At 37.9% G+C, this 22,215-nt stretch overlaps 1 protein-coding gene and 1 long non-coding RNA gene across 2 annotated transcripts; one reads left to right on the top strand and one right to left on the bottom strand.

Annotated features, from left to right (window-relative positions):
- Window positions 1-3,723: 3,723 nt before the first annotated feature.
- LOC120718524 lies at window positions 3,724-4,744 on the top strand. Its single transcript, XR_005692509.1, has 2 exons — window positions 3,724-4,135; window positions 4,173-4,744. It is a non-coding gene; the product is annotated as an uncharacterized LOC120718524 (long non-coding RNA).
- A 677-nt stretch (window positions 4,745-5,421) lies between these two features.
- si:dkey-9k7.3 (circularly permutated Ras protein 1) lies at window positions 5,422-22,214 on the bottom strand. The gene is made up of 19 exons (XM_040007082.1): window positions 22,041-22,214; window positions 17,389-17,440; window positions 17,112-17,168; window positions 15,129-15,260; window positions 14,954-15,040; window positions 14,784-14,869; window positions 14,465-14,662; window positions 13,233-13,277; window positions 13,049-13,138; window positions 11,944-12,095; window positions 11,775-11,856; window positions 11,540-11,667; window positions 9,121-9,205; window positions 8,932-9,038; window positions 8,658-8,770; window positions 8,430-8,541; window positions 8,165-8,305; window positions 7,172-7,265; window positions 5,422-6,527 (listed from the first exon to the last, which is right to left on the bottom strand). The coding sequence occupies exons 1-19, from the start codon at window positions 22,089-22,091 to the stop codon at window positions 6,384-6,386; spliced, it is 1,956 nt and encodes a 651-aa protein (XP_039863016.1). The 5' UTR covers window positions 22,092-22,214; the 3' UTR covers window positions 5,422-6,383.
- Window position 22,215: the final 1 nt, after the last annotated feature.

Here is a 22,215-nt window from a genome sequence, read left to right as displayed (position 1 = left end):
AAAAAAGAAAAACTAGGTCAGAGGACGTCAGATCTTATCACTGCATATGTTTATAGTAACACTCCTTTTATTAAGCATCAATGAAAATAGCCGCACATAGATCAGCCTGTGAGACTGTATCACATATCATAAGTATTATGAATTACTGATTATAAGTAAAGCAAATTTGTGATATAGGATTATTTTGAGATTTTGTGATATAGGGTGTGTTCTTTGTTTTTTGCCATTGTGTGTGATAGAACCGCTCTGAGCGTTAAATCTGGCCTTTATCAGATGTAAGGTCCTCATCTGGTGCACATCTGAGCTGTTCTCAGCATGCTTGCTATTTTAAGATCACTCCACAGAAATCATCTTGCAATGGCTGCTGGATCTCCTTGAGGGTGTCAAAATGGTGATCCTTTACCAGAGGTGTGATTATTTTTTGTATAACTCTTTTAAAATGGATTAAGATCTATAAACTTCAGCATAATTTTTAAGCGTTGCACATGACCAGTACATTTTCATATCATTTGGTTGTGCTAAGACACTACACTACAGCAGGCTGTTTAATCATCCTCTCCATTAAGAATATTTTGTTGTTGAGGTTTTTAAGGTTTTTAAACTTCTAACCATGTCACATTAGCTTAATACTACTACTACTACCACCAACAACAACAACAACAACAACGATGATGATGATGATAACACATTTTTATATATAGGTGCCTTTCAAAACCTCAAGGTCACCTGAGATTAGTACAGCAATTTTTTAAAAAAAATACACAACTAAATGAGAAACTAGTAAAACCAGATAACAAAAGCATAAAATATGTTCAAAATAAAAGGAGACTAAGGCCAGTTGTCCACTATTTTTGGTGTGTGACTATTATGGCGAGAATGTCGGATGAAGCGACTAAGGCACCAGTTACATTTTTTTGAGCAAACTTATAAAACTTCTAGTGAGGGAGGCTGTCATTTATTTTTCCATTGAATTATGAAATTAATGCAAACTTCAGAGAAACCTCTATGCAGTTCATCATATCACTGTTTTTATGTAATATTTGTAATATTTTGACATTAACAACAACTTCACTGTGCACAGCTCTGGCTGGTCAAGACTCTGTGCTGGAATAAGAATAAAATTAGATCTTCTTATTCTCTCATCCGTCTCTCTGTAGGAGTTATTGCTGTAGAGGAGCCAACTGTGGATGCCTTTCAACTGCTCTGCATGTGCTTTTTGATTCTAGTAATCATTTGTTTGTTTCCAGTTCCTGCATCTGAATCAGTAACATTTCACAAGCTTGTCATTCCTTTCTGCCGAGAAACAATTACACCGAGAGAAAGATAAGTACACTCTGACAGTGTGCACCCAAATAAGATGTTGCGAAACAGTAGTTTTGCCCTTCATAACCAATTCCCAGAAAAACAAAAACAAACAAGTTTAAATTCAAAAAGCAAAGAAAATGTGTCTTCATAGCATAATGGTTTATACATTTTCCTTAAAAGAGGAGGAGCCCTACATTGTTCCCGGGAGGAGGTACAAATCGCTTTTTCAAAACAAAACATGCTGAGGCAAAGGTTAAACATTCCATTATATTTATACAGTACCAAATCACAAGAACAGCTTTCTCAAGGTGCTTTATACTTTAAGGTAAAGTTCCTACACTAATATGTAAAATACTCTCTATTTTAAATTGACAAGTACAGCAAACAATTGACTGAGTCTTTCTGTGTGAGAACCACAAAGAATGATTGATTTTTCTTAGCAGTGTCAGCCAAGTCACTGAAACTACAGTCTCGTTTAATTCTCTTTTTTAATTATTTTTTCAGAAAGACTGTTTTTATCAATTCATTTCATTTAAAATTAATTATCATAAAATGATTAGCCTTCTGATACTTTACATGGATTGATGGGCACATATAGCATTAACCCATGTAGGTTGTCAGTAGCTAGATAACACACGACTCAGTACTTTCTAAACTTTGGAATTGTGTATTCAGGTAGATATTCACAACAAATAAATATAAGAATCAGTCAATACCAAGAAATATTCACACAAAAAAACCTTGGAATTGTTTTTGGACTACCTTACATGGATGGATGTGCTTTGATACTCAGAAGTGTTTTTCTTTTCCTTTTCTTTACCATGAACCACATAGACGATATAACATCAGTTCAGTTTCCAGTATTTAATAATCATCTGTACAATCAGAACTTTCAATCATGGACATTCCACAGTGTCATGTCTTTGTTACTTCTTGGTAAAAAGCATAGCAGTGCCAACTGGCAACTGATAACTGAACGCCTACATTGTTAGCATTTTTGCTGAGCTTATTCACTCATTACAAGAAAGAACCTGTTGACTCCAAGGTCACTAATGGGGTTACCGGATGAAACAAAGCAGGCCTATATACAAAGCTTTATAAATTTGTGAACTGAAGGTGTAGAGTTTACATATGCTTAATATGTACACTCACTGAGCATTTCATTTGGTACACCCATGTACTTCGTCCTTAGCACAAATCTAATGACTGCAAATGAATGCATTGAGGCACGCGGACATGATCAAGACGACCAGCTGAAGTTCAAACTGAACGTCAGAATGGAGAAATAAGGTGATTTAAGATGCTTTGAAAGTGGCATGATTGTTGGGCTGAGGATTTCAAAAGCTGCTGTATTTTAAACACTGTCAGGAACCCTGGGCGGAGCAGGAGGTGGGATTCAGTGTGTTCATGTTTAGTGTTTTCACTGTAAATAAATGCACCAGAGTGATATCCACTAATGTAGTCTCTCCAAACACTTGAGGGCAGGGAAGATCCAGGGAAGGTCTGTATGCGCAGTTATGGGGGGGTGGGCAAGGGAAACACACTAGTGTCCAGACCCAGGACTTTACTAATAGCATAATTCAACAATCCAGCAAATAATGAACCTCAGTCACCACATGAAGTAGTGGCCTCCTGATGAGCTCATCTGGAACAGGCGGTTGATTGGTGCAGACATGTTCTGACAGAGGCGGGAACCTACGATGAGTTCCACCCACAGACAGACAGATAAGCAAGACAATCATAGAGAAAGAAGAGACACAGAGAGAAAACAAAGACGTGAGCAGGCCGCTCAAGAGGACTGAGGAACAGGATAGGTTCCACTGTGACTCTGAATTTAGGAAACAGAAGGCGAGCAAAAGAGAACGATGAGAGTGAGTTTCTTTTCAAAGATAAGCACAACTCAGCATGTGACATTTTATGATTATAAAATAGATATTTGATCTATGGAGTTTTCACTGAACTTTGTTTTGTCAGCTTGTCTTATACAACATTAAAAGACTTAAGCGTTGCAACAAGCTGGTCTGTAAATCTGTGATGACTCTGTGTTTTTTGCTGTATTATGAAAATGTTCTGGGTGAGTGTTACAGCATTAGAAATAATAAGATTAGATCAGTGTTACTCATAAAGCATGAAGCATTTGCAGTAGTTTAATATAGAACTACCTTTTAGCTGTTTCATATGAGTTTAAAACGAATAAAATGAGTGTTTGAGAAAAACAAAAATCATAAAATAGCAGCAAATGCAAGTTACAGTTATCTAGAGCTCAAAGCAACATCATTACTGTTTTGTTTAATCAAAATTTAAATCTCAAACTTTTTTAAATAGTATGAAATTAAAAAGAGACGTTTCAGTATCTGAAGCCATTTTTGGTATTGGCTAAAAAAAACTATTATAGTAGTTTCAGAATATAATGTCTCTTAATTAGAAAACAATCATTTCTACCTCATATAACTGTATATGTGTTGATTGCATCTCATAGTAAAGTTAAAGTTATTTTTCTTTCTGTCTTTTAGTATCATATAGTTTGAGAAAGTAAAGCCTGACTCACTATCTAAAGACAAACCGTTTTTGCTACAACAGCAAAAACATACTGATACATAAGCTTGTCATGAACTGTTTGGTTGTGCCCATCAAATAGGAGTAAAATTACTAACCATTCCTTACTGTCGGTCCCCTGACCGTGGTCGGGAGATGCAAGGGGAAATACTTACTCCAGGGCCGAAGTTTTGTCCTACTTTGGGGTTAAATCCCCTCACTTTTGTGGAGTAGTGAGGCAGGCAGAAATTAGCCAAGACACCTGAGATACTGAAGGGATGAGGCTTTAATAACGGTACTGCACATTCAAATACACACTGCATAGGCTGTAGCCCGTTAGAACGGTCACCGTCTCTACCCGCGACATTTTTTGCGCTCACAGCGTCTCCTCACGCACATCCTCACACACACATCACCTACAGTCCTCACAGGGCACCCAGCCACAAAAAAGCCGGCAAATCCCGCAACAAATGAATATCATCAAACATAGATCAGTTTAAATGTGCTTCACTATATAATGAATTTGCTGTTATTCATACATTTTTGTCATTATAAATTTTACTGCTTGATGTCACAGATGTGAATTCCAGTAAAGATCAGAATAATCCCACATGAAATCGCATCATTATCGCATTACTAAAAACAATATTCTTGTAATATAATAAAAACAGGACTAATTTAGAAATGTCAAACACGTTCATTTATTACACATGAAACAAATAAAACTGTTTCATTTTGTTTTACAAAAATTCCTCTAAAACAGAAATCAAATAAAAGCACATTTGTCTGGCTACATTTTTTGCTGACTGATTTAAGGCAGTTCTCATAAACTTTTTGTCAGTCTTAATTCAGAAACAACAGTCCTTGATACTAAAAGAACCTGTATGGTCTACATATGATAAATTCAACAAAAGAATTATTTGTTGCAATCACACTTCAAATTTGACTTTAATTTGGCCAATAATTCTTTTTGTCATTTGTGTAGAAAGTTCAATTTGGTCTAAATATTTGGATCAAATTGACAAAAAAAAAAAGAGATTTGACAAAAGGTTGATTATGTTCTGGACGTAGCGTTGTCAGTGGGAGAAACGTTTCGTCACTCATCCAAGTGACTTGTTCAGTCTCAGCTGACTGCAGGTTTCCCCAGTCTTATAAACAGTACATTTGAATAATGACTGAAACCAGCCCACTGAAGGAACAATGGACTGGGAGGTCAGTTCCTTGATTATTAATATGCAAATTGTCATGACCAAATTGACAGTAATCAGTAACTAATTACTGATTATTTCCCCTCAAAAGTAATCCCATTACTTGAACTGACTTTTTAAAAACATGATTTACAACCTGAATAGGTGATAAAGTGATAGATCTTTCAGCCCAATTCTACTTTTTCTGCATAATCCATCATACAAAGTGTAATCAAATGAAAAAGTCTCTTTTTAAAACTAGTTTTATTAGTTTTAATATTTTAACTTAATGCATCAAGCAAAAATTAAATTATATGCAACATTCTCTGACTGGAAGAAATTTGTTTAACATTTAAACCTATTTTCTGCACATTCCTGCACATGAAATAAAACAATTTTTGGTGTTTACACTCACTCTTTCAAATAGATGCAAGTAAAACACAGCAGAAAATAAATAAAAAAGTGGGGTAGGCGGATGTTTGCCCTGGTGCAGGTATGCACCAGGGCATACCAGGTCATGTCAGAGGTCATGTGAGAGGAAGGATCTGGGAGTTTCTCTTTGAATTTCACATTCCCGTGGCAGCATACTCAATGCTTGCTCTGAAGTTTAGGGGTTTTTTCCCTGTAAAAAGAAATTTTCTTCCCAGACAGTGAGCAGCAGATGCTGATGATTTTGTCACTTTTTACAGAATCAAACTCAAAGTAAGGTCAGTACTTCCACGCATTAAATACTGCGCCTCATACTCCTGCACTCGTTATATTATCCATTGTTGATCTGCACACAGTTGCCACGAACGTCGCACTCGCTTATGTCATTGTCACGAGACACTCTCACAAACGTGAGAGTAACGCAGTAACGCAGCGTGCTTACGGGAAAGTAACAGTAATCTAATGACCTTTTTTGCAGTATTAATCCCTTACTTTACTCGTTACTGCCCATCTCTGTTGTAGACTATTAAGAAATATAATTACAATACAAAGCAAACTATAATCGTAACAGCTTCTACGAAGTCAGTTACAACCACTCTAAATTCTTCAGTTTATGAGATTTTCCATTTAAAAATGTGATAAAACTCCTCTCTGTACAGTTTTTATAGAGTAGATCAATGTTGGAAAAATTGTATCCATTTCCAGCTCAATAATTAGGCGTGGAATAAGCAAAGAGGTAGGAGCTCTTATTGAATCTATTGTACAACAGCATCTCAGACACAGAAGATTTTTAGTCATATACAGCTCTTTGAATGATGTCCACATTTGCCTGTCTATACTCTGGGTTTCTTAAATAAAAAGAAACTATGGTTCTCTCACTGCTGTAAAATTAATTGCTTAATAAACAGTTTTGTTTTGTCTTTTAATTTACACAGCCTCCATGACAGCCTTTTTCTTCTTTGTGGTCTTCTTTTGGACATTAACTGTGTTGCTGCTGTTGTTGTTGTTTCTGACACTGCTGGCTCTCTTCATCTGGTACACCACCTTAGCTGCTTCATCAGAAAGAGTCAGCTGTAATAGATGTAAAAAAAATTGATAATCTGTGAATAACTATTTTTTACAAACTCATAAACAGACCTATAAACAAAATCTAATATCTTGTTCCAGTGGACCTTGTACTCTTGCACTAATTGCAAAATTTTCGTCTATGGAGAGGTTCAAAAAGTGGCTATAAAAACTTTATTCACTGCGGTTGCTTGAAAGGTGCTGACCATTAAGGGGCTGTGATGGAGTTCAATAAGCTCATTCTCACTCTGAGTTTAGTATTTACTCAAGTTAAAATTTATAGGGTGAGGGCTATATTTTCATATTTACGACTGTTAGAAGTTAAAAGTGGTATTAACTTTGTTGTTGATCTGTTGCAATGTATGTGCAGACAAAAAACAAATCAAAAAAGAAAGATTACGAGTGCACAACATCTGATTAATGTTTCATGAATTCTTGTGCTGCTTCATTGGCAGTTGTATAAAAGTACGATTTTCCAAATCTTTGCCTGCTCAGTCACAGACAAACACAACATCTGACACATGTAAAAATAAAATAAAAATGAATACTTCCAAAATGTTCATGCTACATAAACAAAGGGTTTATATAATGATACAACTCACTGTGTGATATTTCATCTAATTGTCTTCATTAAAAAAGTGTATGAATACCTGGGATTCCGTGGTAATGTCCTCACAAATTGTCGTCATGGTTTCCATCCAGTTACCATATATACTCTCTTCCTTTTGGATTGGCCTCCACTTGCTGTAGTTTAGAAAGAGGCACTGTTACTGCCTACAACACAGTAAAGTCACACACACACTTGAACTCTAACCCCTTAAAACCATTCCACTTTCTTCTACTCACTTCAACCGTTAACGTAAAATGATCAGGTGGTGGCTCAGTGGCCCCACAGTACAGGTGAACTGATGGGTCTAGATCCCCCCATTCAATGTGTACTAAGATCTGCATACATATCTGCTTTGCTATTTATTGTTATAGGGATTTAAAAAATAATAATCTGAATATTTATAAAAGTTTAAATGTCCGGTAGTAATAAAATAGTGACAAGAGATTAAATGCCACACTTGGAAAATATCTTTCCTACAAAGGCAGGCAGCAATAACTACACAAAAGTAATAAAGTTGAGAACATTTGCATAATTATTCCTCAACATAATGTATAACACTTTACGTTTGGACTATATAAAAGAATACTAAGGTAAGTTAGTTTGTTTTTAGGAGAACTCGAGCTCCTTTTCTCTGTATGATAAAGTTTAATGACCATTTTATGCACGTGGTGTCTCAAATTTAATTCCTGAAACACTGTGTGGCCAAATGTTGCAGAAAACAGTAGCTATATTATCTGGGATCTATATAGAGTTGTTTTAACCACTTTCTGTCACTTCTACAAAGTAAACGCTTCTTCACATTTCTTATAAATTTTGTATAAAACATAATAATAAAAATGCTTGAAGTAAAAACAGATTTCGGTCTGGCTTTCACTGACTTAGGACCAAATTCACCAAATTGACTTTTTACAGGATTCATCACAACAATAGCATGCAGCATACATTATCAGTGCCTTAATAGCCGGCTACTGAATCTCTCATATGTGCATTCATTATTACCTTTTTCTCCATGTATCCTCTACAAGACTCATACCTGACTTGTTGTAGCAGGTCTTGCTGTGCTTTCAGCTGCCTTTGTGCCTCCTGCACTTTACCCTCCATGGTTAAACTGGCACAGAGCTGTGCGCAGTGAACATCGAGCACTGCCATGTTAAGTCTACCTGCAAAAATCCGACTTCAGACAGACAGATAAAGAAGATGAAATTAAATATATAAATATAAATATCTTTTATGATTAACTGGAACACATTTAAGTTAATGATTCTAAAAGTATTTAACACCCAGCTCCAGCTTTTTACCTGCAGGTAGTTGCTGGTCGCTGTTCGGTGATGATGCGAGTGATTCTGTGTTGGTCTCTGGTCTTGAAGCTGAGCTGCATTTGGAATGGAAGCGTTCCTTTCTGGAGAAAAACTGGTGAATACAGACCAATATATAACAAAATAGATTAGACTTTGGTTGATTCTATTAAATGCTTTCTGCACTACAAATGATTTTTAAGCAGTAATAATACAGCAGAGTTGACCTACATTCCATAAAATCAGGTTTTACAGCAAACTGGAAGGTGATCTCCAGACCTTTGGTGACATTCCCAATCTCTCTTACCAGTTTGTGATTGTTTTCATCCTCATATGGAAAATACCTAAAGTCAAAGAGAGAGAAGAGTGAAAATAAAAGAAGGAAACAAAGGAAATTAATATTTTTGATACCACTGCACCACTCTATATTATTATTGTTATTAGACTAACATACAATCGAGTATGTAAAATGTTTATGTGGCAGTGTTTTTACGTTGCCACTCACACTCCATCAGAAGCGAGCAGGGTTGCTTTGACTCCTGTAGCTAGGACGTTATCTTCGGAGACCGATTGAATCTCTCTTGCTACCGTGCCAATGCTGACAATATTTACCTGTGCAAGACAAGGAGCAAGAGTTACAGTAATATGTTCTTCTTTGTGTTTGCTTGTGTGAATTAATTTGTGTCTATCTCACTCTTCCTCCCGTAGCATCTGCCAGTTTACCAATATCAGCCAGGCGACAGTCTGTCCCTTCAAAAGTCATTACTGATATTATGACTCTGAAAAAGGAAAGAAAGAGATATGTTTTTCACAGAATTAGACAGGTTTTGTGGCTGATGTGCTCAGTTCATGCAGATGTGAAAAGTTCAAAGGTTTGAGCTAGACACCCTGCTGTAGCCAGGTGAGTCTGAATTCTGGAATGCTGTAGAGTACATGTGCAAAGAGTATATAAAAGAGTGTACAAACTGTAGTATGTAGCTGTAAAATGAAGTCTTAGTAGTAAATTCTCCATTTCTACTCCAGAACAAAGCATATGTTTCCAGTTTTTACTTTGTTTATCCCAACAAAGTGACTTTTTTGTGCTGATAAGCTACAAGTCAACTGATTTGCACTGGAGTAAAGGCTCTTAAACTTCACCAGATGTTGACGTCTTTGTTCTGTTCCAGATTCTGGTCATTGTGAACCTCTCCTCACAAGCATATCTTTTTTTCTCTTTTTTTTCCCACTGTTTTATTTTGACTGACGGTTTTATTTTTACAATCCCAATCAAAAGTTTAAGAATACTTGAAAAATGGCAAAACAAATCATATTTTGCATGGCTGGATCTTAACAAGGTTCCAAGTAGAGCTTCAACATGCAATAAGAAGAAATGGGAGGTTTTTTGAGCATGCATAATTTATTGAAAACAATGCTTAAACTGAAAAAGGCTGTTTTACAGCTGATCAAAAGTTTAGGACCACACCTCCAAAAAAAACCCTGTAATTGCCCCCAAAACAGAAATCAGTGGCCACCAGTGGCCGTTTGATGCCTCTGCACAAGCTCCATTGTTAAACTGAAGGAAAAATCACCCCAGACCATTATTGTGTCCCCTCCACTGTGACGCATAGAAAACATCTAAGGTTGGATCTACTTGTCATGCCAGTAACGTTGGAAATCATCAGGACCATCAAGGTTAAAAAAAATTTTCATCAGAGAATAAAACTTTATTCCACCTTTCAAAGTCCCATGTTTGGTTGTCTCTTGCAAAGTCCACATGGTCAGTTCTGTGGCATTCAAGGAGACGATACCATTGAAGACGTTTTTTGTTTTTGAAGCCCTTCAATCTAGATGCTGTCTGATGGTTAGGGGGCTGCAGTTGGCACCAGTAACGGCCTTAATTTGGTTCGGGGATTGTCCAGTGTCTTGACGGACAGCCAATTGGATCCAGTGCTGGTGAAATTGTTTTGGGTCTTCCACTTGACTTTTTTGTTCCATAACCCCCAGGATCATTTAAGAAATTCCAAATGACTGTCTTACTGCGTCCCACCTCAGAGGCGATGGCATGCTCCGAGAGACCCTGCTTATGCAGTTCAACAACCCGACCACGTTCAAAAAGGGAGGGTTTTTTGCCTTTGCCATCAGAACATCATGACAGTGTGACTATCTGACAGAAAATGACAATGAACCCACATTTTTGCACAAATTTGGCCTTTTAAAGGCATGCGGTCCTAAACTTATGAACAGCTGGTATTGAAAATAAAAATCTTTTGCTTTAATTACACAGTCTGCACTTGAATCTGTCCTGTCAGGAACCTTGTTAAGATCCAACCATGCAAAATATGATTTTTTTTGTCATTTTTCAAGTGTTCATAAACTTTTGATCGGGACTGTGTAATTAAAATTAAAACAAATATACTCTGTAAACAGAAAAAAGTAAAAGATTTGAAATGGTAAATATTTGTATAGCGTTTTACTAGTCCCTAAGGACCCCAAAGCGCTTTACACATCCAGTCATCCACCCATACAGGTGATGGCAAGCTACATTGTAGCCACAGCCACCCTGGGGCGCACTGACAGAGGTGAGGCTGCCGGACACTGGTGCCACCGGGCCCTCTGACCACCACCAGTAGGCAACGGGTGAAGTGTCTTGCCCAAGGACACAATGACCGAGACTGTCCAAGCCGGAGCTCGAACCGGCAACCTTCCGATTACAAGGCGAACTCCCAACTCTTGAGCCACGATCGCCCACGATCAATATTTGACAGGAATATCTCTAAATACCACACAATTTCAATACTCGAAGAGGACAGGATGAAGTTTACACTTAAATCTGCAAAGCAAAACAGGACTATTCTTATCAGCTGCTGTGTTTAGGAGCAGAGGTGGTGCCTGTCTGACTTTGAGGCAGACTCTTGTGTGGCAGGTAAATGATTGCTCACCAGAGACATGGTTAACACAATTAAACATTGACAAATGCTCAAATGCGCAATTAAACATTGAGCATTTGTCAATGTTTAATTGCGTTAACCATGTCTCTGGTGAACAATCATTTACCTGCCACACAAGAGTCTGTAAACTTCATCCTGTCCCTTGACAAATGCTCAACAACTTTGTGCATGCATGTGAGCCCTTACCCCTTCTGTACCGCATCTAGAGCCAGCTGAGTATAGAAATATGGAGTAAAGGCAGAAGGAGTCAGAGAGGGAGCTTCCTCCATCTCTCCCAGTCCGATGTTTGCTTTGCCATCAGTACATAAAATGACCTGTAAATCACAACAGCCGCAAGGTTCTTGTTAATAGTGGTGACAGTCACAGCACTCAGTTGTCCCAATCACACCGTAGTAAAATATCTGACCGCTCATTTACTCACTTTTGACCCGGGGTACCTTGAAGCCATGGCAACGGAGGCTAATGCTGCGGGACCGAGACACGTGGCTCCATGTTCCCTGAGTCTAGAGTCAGAGATGTGGAGAAAACAAAGAGTGTTTCAGACTGTACAGAGCATTCTTCCATGTTTCTAAAACACTTCTAACACTTACTCTTTGACCCTCTGTATTAGGTGGTTGTAGGTCTCAGCGATACAGTGTGGGATGTGGTAAGTCACACCCTTTTCCCATATATGGTCGTAGTCAACTAGCGCCCAATCCCTGAGTGTGATAGGAGCACTAGTACCATCACCATATATTACAACCTGTGAAACCAGCAGAATGTAGTTAGAGTACTCCAGGGGCAGGAGATTTATAAGGTCTTCTTCATTTAATGTCTTCAACATTTAATTCAAATTTTGACAAAAAAACAAATTCTCTGGCAGATGAGGGCAGATTGCTTCTCCCTTCTGTCTGCTGAAGAGCCATCTTCTACAGAGCATGACAGTTCATCATGGTAAACAGGAAGTCCTCTTGTTTTTGTGGGCCAGGCTACATAACTGTCAATTATGCAAGGTCCAAAGGGGACAAAAACAGGAAAACATTTAAAATTCTCTCATGTAGTGATAAATAAGGGATTCAATGGACTTTATAAGTCTGGTTCTATGAACAAGGACGTCTTATGATCTGCTCCACTGATTTTTCTATTTTACAACACTGAGGTAAAACTCGAGCAATGTACTTAGTTATAGCAACATAGAGGAATGCAATTAAATATTCATTATATCTTGAGTGACACGATTATATATTCATATAGATTAAAATTGGCCAAAAAAAACCCCAAAACCATAGGAAAGACAATAAAGGGCTTTTCTATTCTATTCTACTCAAAAAATGAGAAAGATCGCATGGAAGTAAAAAAAAAAAAATGTAACAGTAGAGTAAAAGGTAAAAAAAAATAAATTTAGTTTTTGTTGTCGTTGTTTTAAGGTAGCAATATAGACAGCAAAATACCTAAAGCTTTAGCATCCCCACTCCTGATAAGGACCCCAGGTTCAGTCTGAATCAACCATAATGATTTGTTCTCATTGTGATTTCTGGAGTCCAAAGACATAATGAATACTAAACACCTTTTACAATCTTTTACCACATGGTAGTTGGATGGGATAACACTTATATTTGTATTTAAATGTTCACAAAAAAAGAAAGATTCAAAAAAGCAGCATACAAGAATCAGTGTTATAATTAATACTACTACTACTACTGCTACATCTCCTACCTCATCGTTAAATGTCACCAGAGCCACCCTCCGATGAGGGGACCGTTGCTTTATGGTGAATAGTGCCCTGTAGAGGGCGTCCTGCATACCCTGTGAAGACGTACCAAAACAGCACAAACTTTAAAACAAAATGATTATGTTAATGCAGCTCAGCCAATCAAACCACAACAAATTATCCTCTCACCTCTAGTCTGGATACGTATGTTACAGAGCCATTGCTTGATGGAACCTAAAGCAGAGCAAACATGATAAGACTGAACATTTCAAATGGAGTTTTATTGTGATTTAATTAACCTACAATCATGTGGAAAAGAGGTTTCAACTGTGGAAAACTGAATGTCTCTTTACTGCTACTACAGGTATTCAGAAGGTAAGTAGCAGCCAGGTGCTGCTAATTAATTACACTTGTTTAACTGATAACAAGTGAGTGTAGGCACCTCGATGACAGCAGACATTTTGGTATTTAGCTATATGTTACCACAATGCCACAATCTTTTTAAGAGTGGATGTCCCAGTAAGTTCACCCGAAGAACAGATTGTGCAGTGCTTACATAAACCGCAAGAAACTTGAGAGGTGCATCTCAGACTGAGTTAGCATGTTAAATGTAAAAAATCTTGACAGTGCCATTAGAAAAAGACTGAACAAGTATGGCTTGTTTGGAAGGATTGCCAGAAGAAACCCTTTTCTCTCTCTCTCTGTCTAAAAATAAATAAATAAATAAAAAGTAAATAAACTTGCATCTGAGCAAAACACAAAACTTGACAGAGACAAGACTGCACAGACGAGATCAAAGTGGGAGGTTTGGCCACAATGTAGAGTGAAACTCAAACACAGCATATCATCATCAAACACTTGTATTGTGTGGATGCTGATTGCAGCTACAGGACCTGGGCACCTTGTTGTCATTGAGTCAACCAACAACTCCTCTGCATACCATTCTTTATTTTAGAATCAAATGTAAGCCCATCTGTCCGACAGCTAAAGCTTTGTCCAAATTATATCATACAACAGGACAAGAACACACAAAATCTACAACTGAATGTCTAAAAAAGAAAAGAATCCAGATGATCCAATTCAGAGTCCAGACCTCAAACTCACTGAAACGCTGTGGCACGTCCTGTTCTGTGGCAGGACCTTAACAGAGCTGTCCATAAATGGATGCCTGCAAAACTCAATCAACTAAAGCAACACACTTAAATGAGAGTGGAATAAGATTCTTCACTGAGGACTTGACGACTGATAAAATCATACAGAAATGCATTTACTTCAAGTTATTTTATGCTCAAGGCGATCCTACAAGCTTTTGAATCATGCAAGAACTCTTTTTGCAACCACAAGGGTAGCCTCCAGCTTTTGATAAACAATGACTGCAGGAATTTTACCCTCAGTGTGTTTGAATAATGCAATCCACACACCTCTGTAGTAACGCTCATGCTGCCAGAAGTGTCCACGCAGAAAACAACTAGTGTGTCCTCTAAGTTCTGATAGTCGTCTTCACTCTGTCTGGGCAGGTAAAGGTCATCACTGCGCACACCGGCTCGCTGGCCAATGCACAAAGCAGCTAAACTTTCGTCTACGCTGTTTTCATATCCACAGAACTCACATCGCCAAACCTGCACAAGAAGAAGAGGATTTGCTTTTGTTTGTTTCAACTACCTTTGTCCAGTGGAAACCAGTTAATCAATTGGTTGAGTCCAAAGAAATAAAAAATTCGGGAATTAAATTACCACTCACGTTCTTCTGTAACAAACTGAGACATGACAAAGCAGCACTACATTTCCCACAAATCACTGGCCTTTGAAAAGTCTCCATGCCTGAGTCTGATAAGCAAAGAAAGAAAAGAGATTAATAAAATCCCCAAAAAACTTGGAAGGAAGTGTGTTTGCATGTGTGTGCCCCCTGACCTTGACTGGTGTCAACCAGTTTTCCAACATTGAGTGAGACAACGTTGACGTTGGCCTTCAACCTGGTTAATCCTTCCAGCTTGTCAACTGATGAAATGCGAAAAGGAAATGAGAGAGAGAGAAAGATTAAATATCAAATATAAAACATAAGGAAAGACTGGCAAATCAAACTCACATCTGGGAGGAACAGGAGGAGGGAGGGAGGTCGGAGCAGACGGAGGCTCGAAGGAGGAATTGTTGTAAAGAGGAAGAGAAGTAGGCCGAGGTTTCCTCAGTCGACGAGGGGGCAGCGGTGGAGGAACCTCATCTGAAGTAACAAGGAAACACTGAATAAATAGCCTACAAAAGCAAAACGTATCAAGTGACACGTTCTCTAGGACATGCAGAGTCCAGGCTATGGCTTTATTACCTCACTGCAGTCATTATCTGATGTGCATATGTGAGATCCTTTTAAAATCTTCTTTCAAAACTTGTCTTAAAACATTAAAAGTCTATCAGAATAAAACTTCCAAGTGCAAGATGCACATGCAGTACATTCTGGATAGCATCTGACATGCAGCGGCTTCATTTTTTTTCTGCATGAAAATGAGCTTAACACCTCTGGTTGATATACAGCCACAAACCATGACAGAGCCTCCACCCTGTCTTACAGATTTTAAATCAGAATCTAAATCAGAAATACTTTATTAATCCCGAAGGAAATTATAGGTTACAGCAGGCAGCACGCTAATGGCGCTTGCACACTTACAAAGGAGCCCTCTGACCAAACTTTACACAAACATCACATTGGGAAGACATGTCAGAGAGGTAGGCTGATAGGAAAAAACAACAAAATTCATAACATGAGGTGAGAGGAAGAGGGGAAAAAACTCCACTCAGACTGAGCTGCTAATGGGAGAACAGGTTGAGACCAGAAAAAAAACACCCCAGCACAAAAAGCCTGTATGTCTGTCAATACACCGTAGAAACACAAGACAAGAAACACTCAGTGTTGTACCTTATCCATACCTATTGATGTAAATTTGAACCAAAAAGTTTAAACTTCATGCTGCTGATTTTCAGTCTGGTGAAGTAGAGGGGACCTTTCCCCCAATCGATTCATATAATGTTGGTTCCCTTACCTAACCAAAGACTAAGTGAAAGTGAAACTAAACTGGGAGTGAAATCAGAATTAATCCTAGAAGAAATGCAACATGAAGTCTGAAAACAATCCAAAGTAATAATGTCTTAATGCATGCTCGATAATCCAGACAAGGAAATCCCAGAAAGTTTATTCTGTTCGCCTCAACATTTCTTCACTGATCCAAGTGACTGCATCCATCTCAGATGATGAGATGGAACCACATAAACCGTCGCAAAATTGACAGTCATGTGACATCAATGCCAAAAAGTCATAAAAGCGTTCACTGTGAGACTGAGACCTAATATCCATCTATCCATCCATCTATCTAGCTGCAAATATGAAAGCTGTTTTATAATAAATGCTGTCTTTTTGTTAGATTTTTCTGATTGAACTTCAACCAACAACATTTTAAGGCCTGAGGAACTCAGAAAAAATTCTACAGGCCATCTGTCACCATCCATCCATTCTGTTGTGCTTATCCAACCATTTACTATCTATCTGCAGAACAAATAATACAAATCTTGATATTTTTTTTTTATGATTTGCGTTAATACTTGTTAATACTTGATAATACTTGATATGTGGAATATTTACTTTATTTCTTACATTAATTTCACTGAAATTGATTTGTGTTGGTGAGAAATTCAATTTTACTGGCAATGGGGGTGGAGCCAGACTGATTTGGACTGATTTTTTAGTTTTATCAGCATTAACTGTCACACTCTTCTAACATCTTGGTAATTAGAGCTATCTGACATCTTTTTCTCTGTGTGGACTTTCCCTTGTTGAACCTCTATCTTTACATCTCCTACACAGTTCGTCTCTTTGTCTGTCTTGCATTTGCAAGCATGCCCACACACACACACGCATGCACACACATTACTACTTAATATGCTTTCCTGTTATTTCACTGCAATGCTCTTGAGAATTTAATCAACGCTCTGGCCAGAAAAAAGCAACGGTTCATCACCATCAGCGTCATGAGAGTTGCATGCTTGTGCACATTTTTTGCAAGTGCATGAGTGAGAAAATTACCTGCTTGTTGTTTTACTGGCACTATGTTGTCATACTCGGGCCCCATAGGAAAAACGCCTGTAGTTGGAGGAAAAACCCTTCGTTATAACAGGTTTAAGCAGTTATGCACGCTCTCTTCCTTTTTGGTGGCACTTAATACAAACAGACGCAGACTGTTCTGCAACTCAGGGTCAAAGATGTCAACACTTCACCGGCTTAATGTACTTGAAAGATTCTAACTATAGCAAGCATGAGCATTATTTGTCACATTGGCGAAGATACACTTTAAGAAACTCACCTGGTCCATCTGGACTCCAGTTGCAAACAACATGGCTGCAAGCAAACTCCATCTGCAACACACAGATATTTATTTAAATTGATTGCGACACCATTTAAAAGACCCACAATCTCTTTGGGTTTTTATCTTTAAGAGACAAATGAATCAGATAATGGGGACAAAGAAAGCGAGAAAAGCTGACATATCAGCTTCATGACTATGGTAGACGAGCTTCCTGGCATTGTCAGTGCGTTGTCACCACAGCAGCTGTTCCTTTGGTTTGGTTATTTTTCTTGTTAACAGGTGCCTCAGTAAAACACTTCCTGTTATAAGAACAGGGAAGAAATGAGAAAACATGAGAAGTAATGGTTTCTTAAATATGAAGAAGGAATAAAAGTTGCATTTTTCTTCAGGTTTGGTTTGTTTGGTTGAAGTATGGCTGCAGACACTGAAACTAGAGCACAGAGCCAATGCCATTGAGGTCAACGTGAAGGAAATGACAGGGTTTAAAGTTCTGAGAACTGTTAAATTATTAACCAGATTTAGATTGTTTTTAATCAGAGCATGGTGGCAGTCACAGAGCAGGCTACAGACTAATGAGTGTTAAAGGGGTCAAACCACAATCTCACACGCCCAACCAAAACCCCCAAACAGCTCTAATGTGACTCCAAAATGATCTCAAAAGCCTATAAAATAAAAACCTACACATTATTTTAAAACAAAAAACTCAAAAAGCGCCTAACATGCATGTGTTTGGACTGTGGGAGGAGGAAGGAGCACCTGAAGGAAACCAACGAGAAGCCGCAGAGAAAACATGCAAGCTCCACACAGAAAGGCTTCCTGTGAGCCGACAGCCAAACCGCTGCACCGCCCTGCCCTGATATGACTGCACTATCCTGCTGCTGATTAACACGATGCCTTGAGAAATGTGAGGTTTTTGACGTGTACTTTAGTGACCAGCTAAATTTCTTCTACGTGGACCTTAACTAAAGCAAAAAGGAAAAACTAAGGATGACTCTGTGGATACTCAGAGTGATTGGTCAGATAAATATGGTCATTTATGTTTTCAGACAAATTTTTTGAGAACATTTCCTTCTTTCTTGTTTCACAATAAAAATGTGCGTAATTTCTATTTTTTTATCGTTAAAAGTTCATGATCCTTAGATTGTGCACCCCATGTTACACCCAGAAAATGAAAATGACGACGTCAGCCAGTTTATTTTCAAAAGTTTCTTTGGAAAAGTTTAAAAAGGAAAGTTTTGTAAGACTTAAAGGTAAAAACTGTTTTTAGTGTATAGCAGCTGCTAGCCATACTGTTGTTGTGTCTAATTTCAGCACATGTAGAGTCGAAATTTTAAAAGTTCACATTTTTCTGTGTTCTTCATATTTTCACAGCTCTATGTTGTGAACTGTTTTGAACCATGTTTCCTCCAAATTTATTCACGAAGCAGACGTTCAGTTTATCAAGACAGCAGCTATCTGCACTGATGACAACCAGAAATCCTCATCTAAGCATGAATTCCCCTTAGAGTAGAATTTTTTTTTTTAATTAAAGCTGCTTTATATTAAAGGTGTCTTTTTTTATGGCTGTTTTTTTTTGTTTGCTTTTTTCAGATGGAACTTTAACCAGGTACATTTTAAGAGCAGAGGGACTCGAAAAGATTCTGAAAGGAAAGGTTTTTACTGTGTCATGGTGAGCTTATAGTTCATGATCATCAAAAAAAACTGAAGGTAAGCTTAGGTATCATTTTTAAGAGCAAGATTCGCTCTCAAAAAAAGATTCAAACGTAAGTAATCTAAAACGAACCACACAAGCTTTACTTTAAAAAAGAAATTGTGCATTTTGCTATGAATTACTCTAAAAACATTTCTCACCATCACAGAGATTTAAAGGGTTTTTTATTTTTTAGATTGTAGGTAGAAAATCCTGAAGATCTCAGGAGCATTTTGTTCGAGTTTTCCTGAAAGCCATTTTGAAACAAGAGCGGGCTGAACCACAACATTAGCTCTACTTATGCAAACTCATTGCTTCAAAAAAAAGTCACATCAACCCAAGAGGGTCGAGCTACACTTATTTTGAGCTTGCTATAATTAAAGGAAGATAATGTAAGCAACAACTTAAAATAACACACCAAAGTCTGACCCTTTTCTCCACTTTATACAAGCTTTGTTTTACAAGTACTCCTGACTCAGAAAGTCAAGTAAGTAAGTAAAGTAAAATTGTATTTATATAGCACATTTCTAGATAGACATCACAAAGTGCTTTACAGATATAACAGATTAAAAGACAAAAAACAAACAAAGTTAACAAAAAGCAATTTTAAAAAGATAAGTTTTTAGCTGTTTTTTAAAAGTAATCAATGAATCAACGGATCGTAGGTCCTGAGGAAGGGAGTTCCAAAGTCGAGCGGCCACAGTAGCAAAAGCTCTATCACCCCTAGTTTTCAGTCTCGTATACTGAATGACAAGTAAGCCCTGACTACTCGACCTCAGAGACCTACTAGGGGCATAGGGCTGCAAAAGTTCAATAATATATGGTGGTGCTTGTTGTCGAAGAGCCTTAAAAGTTAAAACCAAAATCTTAAAATGGACTCTAGATTCGACAGGAAGCCAATGTAACTGCTTAAGCAACGGTGTTATATGTGAATATTTAGAAACTTTCGTCAAAAGTCTTGCTGCAGCATTCTGAACGATCTGCAGACGCTCCAAGGAACCTTTGTTTAAACAAGTAAACAGGGAATTGCAATAGTCCAGTCGTGATGAAATAAAAGCATGAATAACAATCTCGAGTTCGGTATAGGAAATTATGGAGCTCAATTTAGAGATATTTCTTAAATGATAAAAGCAGGACCGAACAAGAGATTTAACATGACTATCTAACGTAAGAGCAGGATCAAGGATAATCCCTAAGTTCCTGACAGATGGTTTTACAAACGCTGAAAGAGGACCAAGAGCATTTATTATACTGGGTCTATGTCTATCTGGGGCACATAAGAGGACTTCGGTTTTGTTATCAAGAATGCACAGCAAGTAAGACAGCGTTTTCTCTGTTCCTGTGACACACACAGCAAATAAAATACAAAAGACAGAGGTCGGCACCTCTGTGCTGCTCAGTATGAAGGCAAAAAGTACTAATGAGTCAACATAAGCAAATGCTCTCACTTAAATTACTTAAGGAGCTTATTTGCATTTTCACACAGCAAGTTGGGCATGCCCGGGATATCATTTCCTTATTTTTGCTTCCCTAAACCTCACAACCTCGGTTATGCTCAGAGGTTATCAGCTCTCTAAATCACTCCAGGTTGCTCTATAAATAGGTCGATCTTGGCAACCGGGACCAAACAAGTTGAGCTGCATACTTCACACATGTGCAGCAGAGTTTCTGCAGCTTTTGCAGGTTAGTTTCAAGGTTTGCATCAGTTGGGTACCTGAACTACTTTCTAGCCTTTCATAAAAAGGACCTCTGGTGGGATACACCTGTCACCCAGTTTAATTCAGTAAAGCTGCTAAACTGCATCTGAATGAAGAAGAAAGGTGATTTGAGAAACTTTGAATGTTGTATGATTATTTGTGCTGGACAGGGTGGTCTAAGTATTGCAGAAACTGCTAATCTGCTGGTATTTTACTGCACAGTGATCTGTGTGGTTTACAGAGAATACTCTGAAAGGGAAAATATAAAGTGAGCAGCAGTTCTCTGGGCCTTGTTGATGTCAGAGGTCAGGGAAGAATGACCAGAGACAATGGTACCTCAAATAAACACTCATTACAGCCAAAGTATGCAGAAGAGCATTTCTGAATTAACAAGGAACCTTGAAGCAGGTTTAATTCAATGTTATTTATATAGCGCCAAAAACAGACAATAAGACATTGGAAAAATGTTGCCTGGTCTGATGAGTCTTGATTTCTGTGGCAAAATTCAAATGGCAGTCAAAAGTTGGTGTTACATGAACATGGATGCACAGATCGATGCATTGTATTAATACTTCCATCTGGTGGTGCTGGTATAATGGCATTAGGCACATTTGGGCCCCAAGTGAGCATCATTTAAAAACCACAGCCTGCATCAGTGTTATTCCTGGCCATGCCTATCATTTTATGACCACACTGCACCCCTCTTCTGATGCCTGTGTCCAGGACAATTCGATTTTTCAAGTCAATTTTATTTTATTTATATAACACCAAATCACAACTACACTTGCCTAAAGGTGCAAGGTGCAGAATAATACACCATGTCACAAAGATCAGGATAATCTCAAGCTGGTTTCTTGAAGATTACGGTGAGTTCATTGCACCCACGAGGCCTCCAAAGTCACCATATGTGAGAACAGTAGAGCACCTTTCAGATGTAGTGGAACAGGAGATTCACATCATAGATTCATGAAGATTCCAGCATCTTCATGAATCTGTGCCATGAACAATTATCTGTTTTCCTAAACGACAAATTAATCTCATCTGTTGTGTCGGTTAGTAAATGAATTCTTTATACTTGTACATAGATTCAATTTTGAAAAGTGGATAAAGCAGGTGAATATCACGTTTAGAAACTTTAGTCCAAAACATTTAATCAAAAGTTAGCTAAATTAAAAATACACGACTCACTCCTGAAATTAAAAGCTGTAACAATAGTTTTATCGTGGATACACACACACACAATACAAGAAGAAAAGAAATACCTTTGCAGCGGTCTGAGTGCAGCGGTGTCGCTCAAACTGAAAGCGTTTCATGAAGCATGTTTCTAATATGTGTGAGAGTGTGGGCGTGTTCAAAGTCTAAACAGCAACACTTTGTGCATGTGTGTCAGGAAGTCGGTGCAGAGCTGGGTTTCTTTGTTTTGTTTTTTTCTTTGAT

Source organism: Simochromis diagramma, unplaced genomic scaffold, assembly GCF_900408965.1.
Source record: "Simochromis diagramma unplaced genomic scaffold, fSimDia1.1 OVJJ01000531.1, whole genome shotgun sequence".
In the NCBI taxonomy this organism is placed as follows: domain Eukaryota; kingdom Metazoa; phylum Chordata; class Actinopteri; order Cichliformes; family Cichlidae; genus Simochromis; species Simochromis diagramma.
The sequence above is the reverse complement of the archived record's forward strand: the minus strand, read 5'-3'. Positions and strand labels throughout refer to the sequence as shown.

Coding starts and splice junctions, on each gene's coding strand:
- si:dkey-9k7.3 (XM_040007082.1), bottom strand. CDS start 22,091: ATGAAACGCTTTCAGTTTGAGCGACACCGCTGCACTCAGACCGCTGCA. Junction 13,278..14,464: donor GCATGAGCGTTACTACAGAG/GTGTGTGGATTG, acceptor GCTCTGCTTTAG/GTTCCATCAAGCAATGGCTC. Junction 9,039..9,120: donor CAGATGCTACGGGAGGAAGA/GTGAGATAGACA, acceptor TGTCTTGCACAG/GTAAATATTGTCAGCATTGG.